This window comes from Trichechus manatus, unplaced genomic scaffold (genome assembly GCF_000243295.1).
Source record: "Trichechus manatus latirostris isolate Lorelei unplaced genomic scaffold, TriManLat1.0 scaffold00015, whole genome shotgun sequence".
Classification (NCBI taxonomy): Eukaryota; Metazoa; Chordata; class Mammalia; order Sirenia; family Trichechidae; genus Trichechus; species Trichechus manatus.
In genome coordinates, this window is record NW_004443951.1 from 16,778,380 (window position 1) to 16,790,785 (window position 12,406).

Genomic DNA, 12,406 nt, shown 5'->3' on the forward strand with positions numbered 1-12,406 from the left:
ACCTTCAGCTAAAGTACGATTAGAAAAAAAAAAAAGTGCTGTATGAAATAAGAGCACAATAACGTTTTTTCCCTGTCAGAGTGGCAAAAATAAAAAGATTGCACATATAATAAGTATTAGTGAGGATCCATGGAAAGGGTATTTTGATATTTCATACACTATGAGAGGAGCCCTGGCAGCACAGTGATTAAGCACTCGGCTGCTAACCCAAAGGTCAGTGGTTCAAACCCACCAGTAACTCCACGGGAGGAAAGATCTGGCAATCAGCTTCTATAAAAATGATAGCCAACTGAGCACTCCTACTATGTCCTACAGGTCCGTTATAAGTCGGAATAGACTCAATGGCACACCACACGCAACGACACACACTATGAGAGAATATAACACCAAACAAACTGTTTTAGAAGGGAGTCTGGCAGCATTTATCAAGAATTTTAAATGCACATAGACTTTGACCCAATTAATTACATAAATATTTATACACTGCATGAAAATTTAGGTAAAAGGATGAGCACTATAGCATTATTTATAAACAGGAAATTTTGGGACCAATCTATCAATAGAAGAGTAATTAAATAAATGATACATGCATACAATGAATACAGGCAGTCTTTGCTTTACACTGTAGTGTGGGACCATAAAAATGACCATGTAAGCTCAAACCATGCAGAGCAATCTTAATAATCAATGGAAAAAACTACGATTGTTCTGTGACCTTTAAAAATGTTGGTCAAAATATTAAAAACTCTCTTACTGTCAGTTCTAAATATGTATGTTGTTGATGTTAGGTGCCTTTGAGTTGGTTCCAACTCATAGTGACCCTATGAAAAACAGAACCGAACACTGCCGGATCTGTGCCATCCTCACGAGCACTGTTATGTTTGAGCCCACTGTTATAGCCACTGTGTCAATCCGTCTTGTTGAGGGTCTTCCTCTTTTTTGCTAACCTTCTATTTCTCCAAGAACTGGGCCCTCCTGATAACATGTCCAAGTACATGAGACAAAGTCTTGCCATCCTCATTTCCAAGAAGTATTCTAACTACTTCTTCCAAGACATATTTGTTTGTTCTTCTGGCAGTCTACAGTATATTCAGTATTCTCTGCCAACACCATAATTCAAAGGCATCAATTCTTCTTCAGTCTTCCTTATTCATAGTTCGGCTTTCGCATGCATATGAGATGACTGAAAATACCATGGCCTGGTTCAGGTGCATCTTAATCCTCAAAGTGACATCTTTGCTTTTTAACACTTGAAAGAGGTCTTTCGCAGCAGATCTGCCTAATGCAATTTGTCATTTGATTTCTTGACTGCTGCTTCCATGGGTGTTGATTGTGGATCCAAGTAAAATGAAATCCTGGACAACTTTCAATATTTTCTCCTTTTATCATGATGTTGCTTATTGGTCCAGTTGTGAGGATTTTTGTTTTCTTTCAGGTGTAATCCATGCTGAAGGATGTAGTCTTTGATCTTCACCCGTACTGAAGGAAGAAGTGCAAGCTACACTGAAGGCATTGGTGAAAACCAAGGCTCCTAGAAGTGACAGAATACCAGTGGAGATGTTTAAACAAATGGATGCAACACTGGAAGTGCTCACTCATCTATGCCAACCAACTGGAAGAGATCCATATTTGTTCCCATTCCAAAGAAAGGTGATCCAACAGAATGTGGAAATTATCAAACAATATCATTAATATCACACACAAGTAAAATTTTGCCAAAGATAATTTAGAAATGGTTGCAGCAATACATTGACAGGGAACTACCAGAAATTCAAGCTGGATTCAGAAGAGGATGTGAAACAAGGGATATCATTGCTGATGTCAGATTGATCTTGGCTAGAGAATACCAGAAGGATGTTTACCTGTGTTTTACTGACTATGCAAATGCATTCGACTGTGTGGATAACAACCAATTATGGACGACACTGTGAAGAAGAGGAATTCCAGAACACTTAATTGTGCTCATGCGGAACCTGTATACAGACCAAGAGGCAGTCATTCGAACAGAACAAGGCGACACTGTGTGGTTTAAAATCAGGAAAGGTGTAAGTCAGGGTTATATCCTTTCACCATACTTACTCAATTGGTATGCTGAGCAAATAATCTGAGAAGTTGGACTATATGACGAATGCGGCATCAGGACTGGAGGAAGATTAATTAACAACCTGTGATATGCAGATGACACAATCTCGCTTGCTGAAAGCAAAAAGGACTTGAAGCACTTACTGTTTAAGAGCAAAGACAATAGCCTTCAGTATGAATTACACCTCTAAATGTATAGGGAAATGAAGAAAAAAAAATAGTAAAACCAATATTTATTTAGTACACAGTTATTTTAAAACTTTAGAAACATTAATAATCAGTGTTTTATTTCTTTGTAAAAAACTCATCAAGAGTAGTTTGAATAATGCTTGCCTTCTCATCATATAACTTACCATATGGAACAAGGATTTTTTTCTCTGCCTTGTTGAATTGTTATATTTCTTTCTAAAGTTAGATTAGCTTCCGACATTTTATCCTTTGAGCTTTCAGTGTCATGAAACCTCTTTGAGAAATCCTTTAATGTGAGGTTTGTTAGCCCGTATCACTTCTTCTAGGACATCGTCATCCTTTTCTTCACAAACACTTCCTTCATTATGTGGATAAGTTCACCTTCACCAAGCTCCTCTGGCTGCATATGTAGAGTCTCTCTAATGACAGCATCAACACCTCCATGGTCAGCAATTTCTTCTATAACTCCATTCATGTTAGATTGGAATTTTACTTCCAGTGTTTTCCTTTTTTGTTTCTTTATTTTACTCTCATCTCCCTCCCCTTACCCCAATGGCTGATTTTTTTTTTTAGTAGATCACAGGTCTTTCTTCTGAGGCACCTCTAAGTGGACTTGACCGCCAACTTTTCATGGTTGGCTGAGCTCATTAACCATTTGCACCACCTAGGGACTCCTGCACTTTCACCTTTGTTGGCCAATTCCCTCTTTTGATTATCTATTTTTGTAAAATGTTATGTAGGAGTTAAGGAGGCAACACAACTAAACACTTTATTGTCTGTGCATGATCTGAGTAACAAGTGTAGTGATCAATCACCTGCAGACTTTGAAAGAAGTGACGTGACTGGTTGCTGATGATGATGTGCACCTGTTATTTACATAGTGATCTGTAGACTGAAGAGCTAGCAGCAAAGTTTGTACTTCATGCAATTACTCACTTTGAAGAGATCCATCATTTCAAATAAACAATCAGCAAGGAGGGAAAAGACTTTGCTGTTTCCAAGGAAAACTCAGGAAGCAGTGTCCCAGCATCAATTACAGGTGGGAGTCTCAGGTTTAAGGCTTGGCCCAGCAACTGGAGTTCCAAGGAGAGTGGATAGCCAACTCAAGCAGCCCAATGGAGATCTTAGCAGATACACTCTGGCATAATCTGTCTTTGTCTGAAGTACGTGCTAAGTCTGCGTAGCACAGAAGTACCTGCTTAGTGTGGGTCGAACAAAATTCATGCTTCCCCTTTTGTTACACAGAGTCATCCCGGAGAAGCAGCTGTCTGCCAGGGACTACAACTCCCAGCTCCCTTGCATCTGGGTGAGACCAAATGACTGTTTACCAACAAAATGTGAGTGCAAAGAACCGGTATCACTTCAGAGTCAAGAAAGTTAAGAAGAGGGTGTGATTTCTCCACCCCTTCATTCCATCTGCTTGCTGAATACAGAGAACCCTGGAGTGCTTAGGGGGTGGCCAAATCATAAGATAAAAAGTGTCTGTGTCCCTGACTCACCACATGAGGATAGCTACCTGCTGACCAAACATACTTACACTGGACTATTATGTAACTGAGAAATAATGTTGTGATAAGCAATTGAAATTCTGGGGTTTGTTACAGTAACTAGAATTATCCTAACTAATACCGTATGGGGGACAAGGATGGTGCAGAAAGCACGCCTGACTTTAGCATAAAGCTTGACAAGCAAAAGAAAGACTCTGACAAGTGTACGCTAATGAATCACATACCTCATACTCTGGTCCAAAGCCAGCATATCCACAGAACCGTCCAGAAAGTCTCCAGAGATAAGGGATTCCACCAAAGAGAAGAATAAGCTATAAAACAAAGTATACTTTGGTCACATTTGTATAGTACAGGAAACTATAAGAGCATATTATAAAGAAAAAAGGACAAAATAATTAACTCTTAAGAAAAATGAGACCTATCTCATTTTAGATAAAGTATGAATTTAGATGAGTGAATACAAACCAATTGAGATACTAAGTTTAGATTTTAAAAAAGTTCTTGCCTCTGCACTTTATATGTGAGAACTGCATGGTATGTGAATTATATCTCAATAAAATTGTTTTAAAAAATCCTTTTGCCAAAAGATCACAATAAAAACTTCTTGAATCAGGAAACTGAGCTTACTTAGAAAGCTTAAGCAACTTGGCCAAAATCCAAGCTAATGAGTAACAGAAATAGGATTGAACTGGGCTATCTGGCTCCCTAACTATCTTTTCCTTGAAAGGAAACAGCCCTCTTCAGTCAGGACAAAGTATAAGTGTCTGTATAGACACAGAAAGCCATGTCCACTTACTAAACTGAGGGATGAAATGGGACATCTGTGCCTTCTCTGGGTCAGGAAAAGGTGCTTCCTTAGGTAGGAGTCAGGGTTTTATAGGAATAGGCCCCATTTCTCAGCACCACTCTTTGTCTTGGTAGATAAAGTGAACACAGACATTCATCAAAGTACCAGGACATTAGAACAAGGGGGCAGCTCTTAAAATTTGGGGGAAATAAAAAAAATATATATATACACATATATATATACATGCTTAATAAACACTACTTCCCACAACAGATACTAAGTTTATGGAACTCATTTTGTCAAGAGGAATCAATTCATTTTGTCTTTCTGTGGGATCTCAGGAGCACAATGACCAATCACACTCCTTCGTTAAAAGCACAGTATTTCCACTGGTACAGACGTGGCCCCTTGCGGTTGTGAGGGGCTTTGACATTATCATATATTTCATGGGTATCCTTCCAATCTACTCTCCATTTTTACATATGTATCTGTCCTAGTCATCTAGTGCTACTATAACAGAAATACCACAAGTGGATGGCTTTAACAAAGAGAAACTTATTTTCTCGCAGTAAAGTAGGCAAAAAAGTCCAAATTCAGGGCATCAGCTCCAGGGGAAGCCTTTCTCTCTCTTTCGGCCTTCTCATCAATGTTCCCCCAAAACAGGAGCTTCTCCGTGCAGGGACCCCAAGTCCAAAGGACGCGCTCTGCTCCTGGCACTGCTTTCTTGGTGATATGAGGTCCCCCTGTCTCTCTGCTTGCTTCTCTCTTTTATATCTCGAAAGAGACTGACTTAAGACACTATCTAATCTTGTAGACCTCATCAATATAACTGCCGCTAATCCATCTTATTACATCACAGTGACAGCATTTACAACACATATGGAAATCACATCAGATGATAAAATGGTAGACAATCATACAATACTGGGAATCATGACCTAGCCAAGTTGACAGATATTTTTGTGGGGCACAATTCAATCCATGACAGTATCTATAAATAATATAGTGATTTATGTATGCTATTTACAAATGTATACGAATGACATCATATTACATTCATCATTCTACAATTTGCTTTTTACACCCCACATTTTTAAGATCCAGCTATGGTGATAAAAATAGATCTAGTTCACTCTTTTACTTCCACTTCTTGCGTGGGCTCTTCATTGACATCTGTGAGATATCAGGGAAAGTCTGTCTTAGAGGCTGGACATTTTCTCTCTCAGTGCTCTGTCATATTTGCGTGAACGGTGGTGCCTGTCATTGGTCACACAAGGCCTCTGCTCAAGGTTCCCTCAGGTAGAAAGTACAGAGGCAAAAAAAAAAAAGTCTTTATTAATCTTCCCACTTGTTCTTTGTGAGCAAAATATACAACATAAAGTAGGAATTAATGAGATTGCCTTCAAACAGAACAGAGTTTCAGTGTAACACCAAATTTGTTCTTATCAAACAGTATATTTAGCTACTAATTTCCCAAGGATAAATTTAGCACATTAATGTTGCTGTCCTTAGAGTTTCTGGGATGGTTTCTTCAATGTAATTTTTTTTTTCTCAGTGTAATTTTAAAGACTTGGAAAACTAGAGTTGGAGACCCAGCTCTCTGATTTATTAGAGTGTCACTTGGTCACTAAACGTGCAAGCCATTTAATTTCTCTGAGCCTTTGCTTCCTCATCCATAAAAAGGAAGTAGTAATACCTGTTCTTTCTACCTCAGAGGGTTGTCACAAACATTAAAGAAAAAAAATAAAAACTATGTATGAAGTGAAAATCACTATCCACACAATTATGATGATGATGACTATAACAGTTCCTAGCTTTAGCCCATCAGCACCGCTTTTAGTTTGAGCCACAACAAATTACAAAGTTCTCGTTTTATATATGTATTCTCCCTACCTCTATTATCTCCAAGAACAGACAGCATCATGTCCACAGTCATCAACCATAACGACCATGCTATGGCCCATCTCTCCTGGAACTGTTAATGAGTGACAACCAAAGAGACTGAAAATATTTTTCCAGTCATTTTATCATGGTCCCTTGGAGGTAAGACAAAGAACTTCAAAGAGACAAACATCAAAGAGGAAAGAGAATAGTGTCTCAATTCACTACCTCTACTCTCACCTCTCTCCAACTCTCATCAGTCTCAAAGACTGACTTCCTACCTGGGTCCTGCCCCTAACAGAAGAAATGCTTCAGAGAAATTAACCAAAGCTGAACATAATTCACAATAATGCTACCTTTCCTGCCTTGGTTGGAAAGCATCAGGTTTTAATACTAAACTTCAACATCACAATAGCTAACCTAGCCTTGGGTTAGTAAAACTATAATCAAAAAGTTAATACAGAAAAGACGAATAACTAGCAATAGCTATGTACCCCAGAAGCCGATGCAATTTTATTCCATACTTGTCAAGAAAAATTCTGTAAATAGCTAGACAATGTGGTCACATTTAACAAAGCTATATACAGCCAGTTTCCTTCTTTTTAACTCATGAAACAATTATGGTAGCTGATCAATTATTTTCCATTTATGAATCTTTCTCTTGGTAGCACAGGGGGATCTAAAACAGTTCTGGAGGAATAATAATGATCATCATGATCATGACGGTAAATATAATAACATTCAGTACTTTCGAACACTTAAAATGGGTCAGGCACCATCTAGACACTTTATGTATAGTAACTCATTTAATCCTCTCAACATTATGAATAACTATTATTACTGTCCTATTTTTATGGATCAGAAAGCTGAGACACAGAAATGTTGAGAGACTTACCTGAGGTCACACAGATAGCGTGGTGAAGCTGAGATTCAAACTCACGCCGCCTGAGTTCAGAGTCTGCTTAAACCTCTATGCCATTCACTCTCAATGGGGATAACAGCGCCCCCAAAGGGGTGAAAACTGGTTCTTGAGAGTGAAAAAAATCTTACTCTTTTTCTGTATAAAGCACAGATATACCGTACATAGATATACAGTATGTATGTGGGATTAAGATTTCATGGAGGGAGCGAATAGGAAAAATATGTCCAAAAAAGAATCTTAGGAGAGAAAGATAAGGATAAAAAGGTTGAGAAACACTGCTCTACAGTATACGGCTTCTCTTCTTCTAGAAGAGAGGGAGGGCTGACCCTCTGTTTTGCTAAATAAAAACAGCCTGTCATTCGTTGTTTCATTCAATAAATACGAATTATGGGCTTATTTTAGGCCAGGCAGTAGGTATAAAATGATAAACAAGACCTTAAAATACCCTTTCCTTAAGGAACTACCAGTCTGTCAACTAACAGGGAAGTTCAATCCAATATGATAAGTGATAGGAATAATGATAGGATGCTACCTAACCCAAACTTGAGGGGGAGGAGGAGTTTCAAAAGGTCTCCTAGAAGAGATGATCTCTTAGCTGCATCCTAATGCATGAAAACAAAAAAACCAAACCCACTGCCATCAAGTCGATTCCGTCGAGTGACCCCAAAGGGTTTCCAAGGCTATAAATCTCTACGGAAGCAGACTGCCACATCTTTCTCCCTCGGAGCTGCCAGTGGTTGAGAACCGTCCACCTTTTGATTAAGCAGTCGATTGCTTTAACCACTGTGGTTAACCAGGCTCCAGTGAAAGAGTGGAGATGAAGAGGGAGGGTAAAAGCATTCTAGGCAGAGATATCAGCATGTGCAAAGACTCAAAGTCATAAGAAACCAAGCTGGGTAGAGGGCGGCCAATAGAGGAGGGGAAATAATCAGGGGAAAGGAATAAAAAGATGAGGCACAAATAAACAGTTATCAGTTCATAAAGAACCTCATAAGCCATGCCAAAAAGCTTGGGCTTTTCCCTGAGGGAAACAGGAAGCCATTGAAAGGTTTTGTATAGGAGAATAACATGATCAAAACTGTGCTTCTGAAAGATTCCTCTGCCTGCAACGTGGAGGACGGGTTAGAGCCTACAAGAATAACATACAACGCAAGTTTCTTTTCCACCCTGGCCTCAGGGTGATGGCTACCATATTCTAGAATTTTCAACTAACTAAACAGTTATGTTTCTACATCTTTTAATCCAGACCCATTCTTATCAATAACAAAAGTTTAAAAAGCATTCTGGGATCTGCAGGTCTGGTATCCTCCTTTGTGTCACAAAAACAGGAAAACAAACATTACAAGGTATTAAAAAATTTGATAGATTGTCTCTCCAAGAAGTAAATTACTCACAGTGCCTTCAATCTCTGAGTAGAGTCCTGACCAAAAGCTGAAAGTACTTTTATCCAGCTGATACAGTCGAGATTTCTCAAATGTTTCTGAATCCATGATCTGTCCTAACTCCAGTGGTACATGAGTTGTTGTCTTATATATCCTTCTCTGAAATATTGTGAAGAAAATACTTTGTCAAATGAACTCACTGTTTACTACAATAATCACTTTTGATCAAACACTGAATGGTTTATAGCATTAACTTGTCATTTAAGCTTGTTGAATCTGTTTTATACATATACAAATATTGTATTTGATCAAGTAGTTTGACCACTGAAACAACCGATACAGAATAGTAAAAGCTGAACAAGAGAATGGGAGCTGACTAGGTAAAATTAAAATCAGGGTTGTCATCACACCACTCTGCATATGTAAAACAAAATCGTAACATCACAAAGGGTACCACTCATTGCAGGTATTATATAAATCCTATAAAATAGAAAACAAATTCACAAAAAGGAAAAGGAAGCAAATACGCGAAACATGAGTATTAACAGATATTGTGGCTGGTCATTAAATTTGGTCCTGGGGTTTCTAGAAGCCAAATTAAGGGAAATTTGAGGAGTAACAGAAACATAACAGATCTTCAAGAAAGACAAACTTTTTCATGATATCAAATTCTAAAAGGTAATTTCAGTCCAGGGGACATAATGCAGGGAACAGATATCAAATGATATAATGGTCAGCATCTCCTTCAATGGTTTTACAACAAATGTTCTTTATATATATTGAGCTTCTTACCAAACCCTTAATAAAAGCTGAGGACATAACATGAAAGCATAACTCAGTAAAGGAGACACTGCTGAAAAGTAGTTACTGTAACTAGCCTTAATATTAAAGCAAGACAGATTTCAATACTCCACACTCCAATTTAGACACTTTATGCAAAAGGTCTTTTCTAAGTTTACAAAATTCTGTTCTAATGAACCTATCCAAAGAGCTATGTGAGAGAAACACACACAGCTTTGAAAACCCTGGGCTAAAGGAAGAAATCAAGATATAACCTAGACATCAATCCATTGCTGTCAAGGCCGTTCCAACTCATAGTGACCCTATAGGACAGAGCAGAACTGCCCCATAGGATTTCCAAGGAACAGCTGGTGGATTCAAACTGGCAACCTTTTGGTCAGCAGCAGAGCTCTTAACCACTGTGCCACCAGGGCTCCTTAGACATCAACAGATATAGAAAAATAAAAAATAAAAACTTGCATCTAAAAGATTCATGTAGAATGTAAACTGAGAGAAATTTAAACAGGAAAAAGGCATTAATGGCCCCCAAAAAAAAACAAAGAGTTCCAGTAGTTAACAACAAAGATTTTCATAACCATCATATGTTAGACATAACTCAGTGGCAGCCTAGAAGAGTGTTGGTAAAACCAGCAGTGAGAGATTGCAAGTAAAAACGTCAATTAAACTTAAAATCCATTTCATTTAAAAGTTCAGATCCCTAATCCATCAAACTGTTAATTGTGGCTGTCTCCAGAGAGTTGTTATCAAGTAATTTTCTCTTTTACTTTATAAAAAAAATTAAGCAAAAATAGTAAAGACACTATTAAGAAAAAGAAGAAAATGCTGTTCTTTGAGAAAAAATACTATATACACTTTTTTTTTTAAGATAAAATAATTCAGGTCCTTTGAAGAATTGCAAAATCCTTATTTTCAGAAAATGGTTTCCTAATCCCATGGTTGAGCATGATTACACATATATCACAGTGAAGTCCTGGTTCTAAAAATTTAGCATCTTCTGTTTGAAGGCTTCTTTTTGAAGGCTCGCTGCCAAAGAGAAAGGAGGCTAAGTCTGGGCGCGAGAATCCTAAGGGAGTTGGGACAGGGACAAGAATTCAAGCCTGGCAAGGCGGCAGCCCTTCCTTCCTTTCCCCCAGGCCTTATCCAGCTTGAGTCCCATGATATCGTTGCGGAGAACGTCCCCTCATGGCACAGCCCACCATTGGGCCAAGGTAGGATGCTTATTAGGGACTGCGGGGCCCAGACTAGTGCTGGGGCCGGACCAATTATACAGATGCTTGGGGTCGAGGCCGAAGATGGCCAGGTATCGAGGTCAGGTGGGGCCTGTCTACGCTCACCTGCCGCTGTGCTAGGAAGGTCTCCCAAAGATACACTGTCCAGGAGAAGAGCAACACGACTCCGAATATACGCTCCTCGGCCGGCATCTGCCACATCGCGTCTAGCGACTCCCACAGCCCCATCGCCACCCGGTTCCGCCGGCTCCTTCAGCGTGCACCGGTGCCACACCAGCACGTCCCTTCAAAGCGTCTCCGCAGTGTCACAGCGATATCCGTCCCTTCCGAGCACCCCTACACCGACACCTGCCCCCATCCTAACCCTCAGCGCAACCGGTGGTGCCACACAAACACTCTTCCCCATAAGGCTCCGCCCAGGGCTTCCTGGATTCTGCCGGAAAAGGACCAGCCCCGCCCACCTCACTTCCGGCCCAAAGACTGCGGGAGCCAAGATGCGGAGTTGTAGTCTTTACAGTCCCCGAATCCCGCGGTCTCTCGTCGTGCTGACCCACGCTGCACCAACGTTCCCGGCAGCGCGGCAGAGTTCTCTGCTTTCTGGTCTGTGGAGTATTACTGCGGTTCGGGGCTTGCCTTGCGTGGACTGCAGTCTCTGCGGTATCTTCCCCTCAGGGACAATCCGACTGCTAATCGGTGCTGTGTGGGAACTGACACTGAGTGCGCCTCCACTCTGGCCCTCAGGTAGCAGGGAAGGGTGGGGGAGAGGAGCCGATTTCCCCAGACTAAAAATGATTCCTCTAGACTAAAAATGATTCCTCTAAACCAGTGCTGTTCAAACTAGCGTAGGTTCATTCCCGGGATAATTTAAGACTAAAAGGATAGCTAAGACCAAAACAAGGGCATTGTAAGCGGAGTTTTTTGGCCTCTATCGGGATGTTCAGAATTCAGGAATATTATAGAGTGGGTGGTAGTGATGGAAGTTTTCGTTTAAAGATCTCTCCTCATTCATGCGAAGTGTAGTCGGAGGCTACATTTTGCCTCTTGTAGCGCAAGGAGAGCGTGGTTAGAAATACGTGAAACGAAAGGACCTTCATCTAGGGGACTAACACCTAGCAAGGCTCAATGCCATGTCTTGTGATTCACAAGTGAAATTAGTCACAGGGACGCCTATGAACGTTTATTTGACTTGAAAAGTGAAGTCAGACTTTTTCAGACCAAAGTCTGATGTGGTTAATTGGTTTGACAGAGACTGGTGTTGCTAATTTACATATAATTATCATTTTCAATAAATTGAGCTAAATCTGCAGCTGCAAGGTTGTGACTGAAAATGTTTAGTGATATTGTAATGCTAAAGAGGTGTTGAAATTAACAATATTTCCAATTTTCCAGCTCTTCCTAAATGCCTCTGAGAGTAATCAGTATAATTAAAAGTCTCTTGAGAAAGTGAATGATTAATGACAGGATAACAAATTCTTTTCTAAGTCAGATGGATTCCAGTTGCTTACTTTCAACAAAATCAGTGGTGAATCTAATTGAATTGTCAACTGATGGATCATTACAAATAAATTTCGATGAACACTATTTGATCGGTCTATGACTCAGAAGGAAATCAAAGGATTGATATT

General features: G+C 39.7%; 1 protein-coding gene across 3 annotated transcripts in view; it reads right to left on the bottom strand.

Annotated features, from left to right (window-relative positions):
• Positions 1–11,221, bottom strand: part of ZMPSTE24 (zinc metallopeptidase STE24) — a 35,677-nt gene extending 24,456 nt beyond the window's left edge. Inside the window, exons 1-3 of one of the 3 annotated variants that reach the window (XM_004371894.3) lie at positions 10,887–11,221; positions 8,764–8,910; positions 4,004–4,090 (exon numbers count right to left, since the gene is read on the bottom strand). In XM_004371894.3, coding sequence (XP_004371951.1) covers positions 4,004–4,090; positions 8,764–8,910; positions 10,887–11,009 — 357 coding nt within the window. In that variant the 5' untranslated portion in view covers positions 11,010–11,221. The remainder of the gene's footprint in view (positions 1–4,003; positions 4,091–8,763; positions 8,911–10,886) is intronic. The other 2 variants (XM_023727182.1, XM_023727181.1) reach the window with 2 other exon arrangements.
• Positions 11,222–12,406: the final 1,185 nt, after the last annotated feature.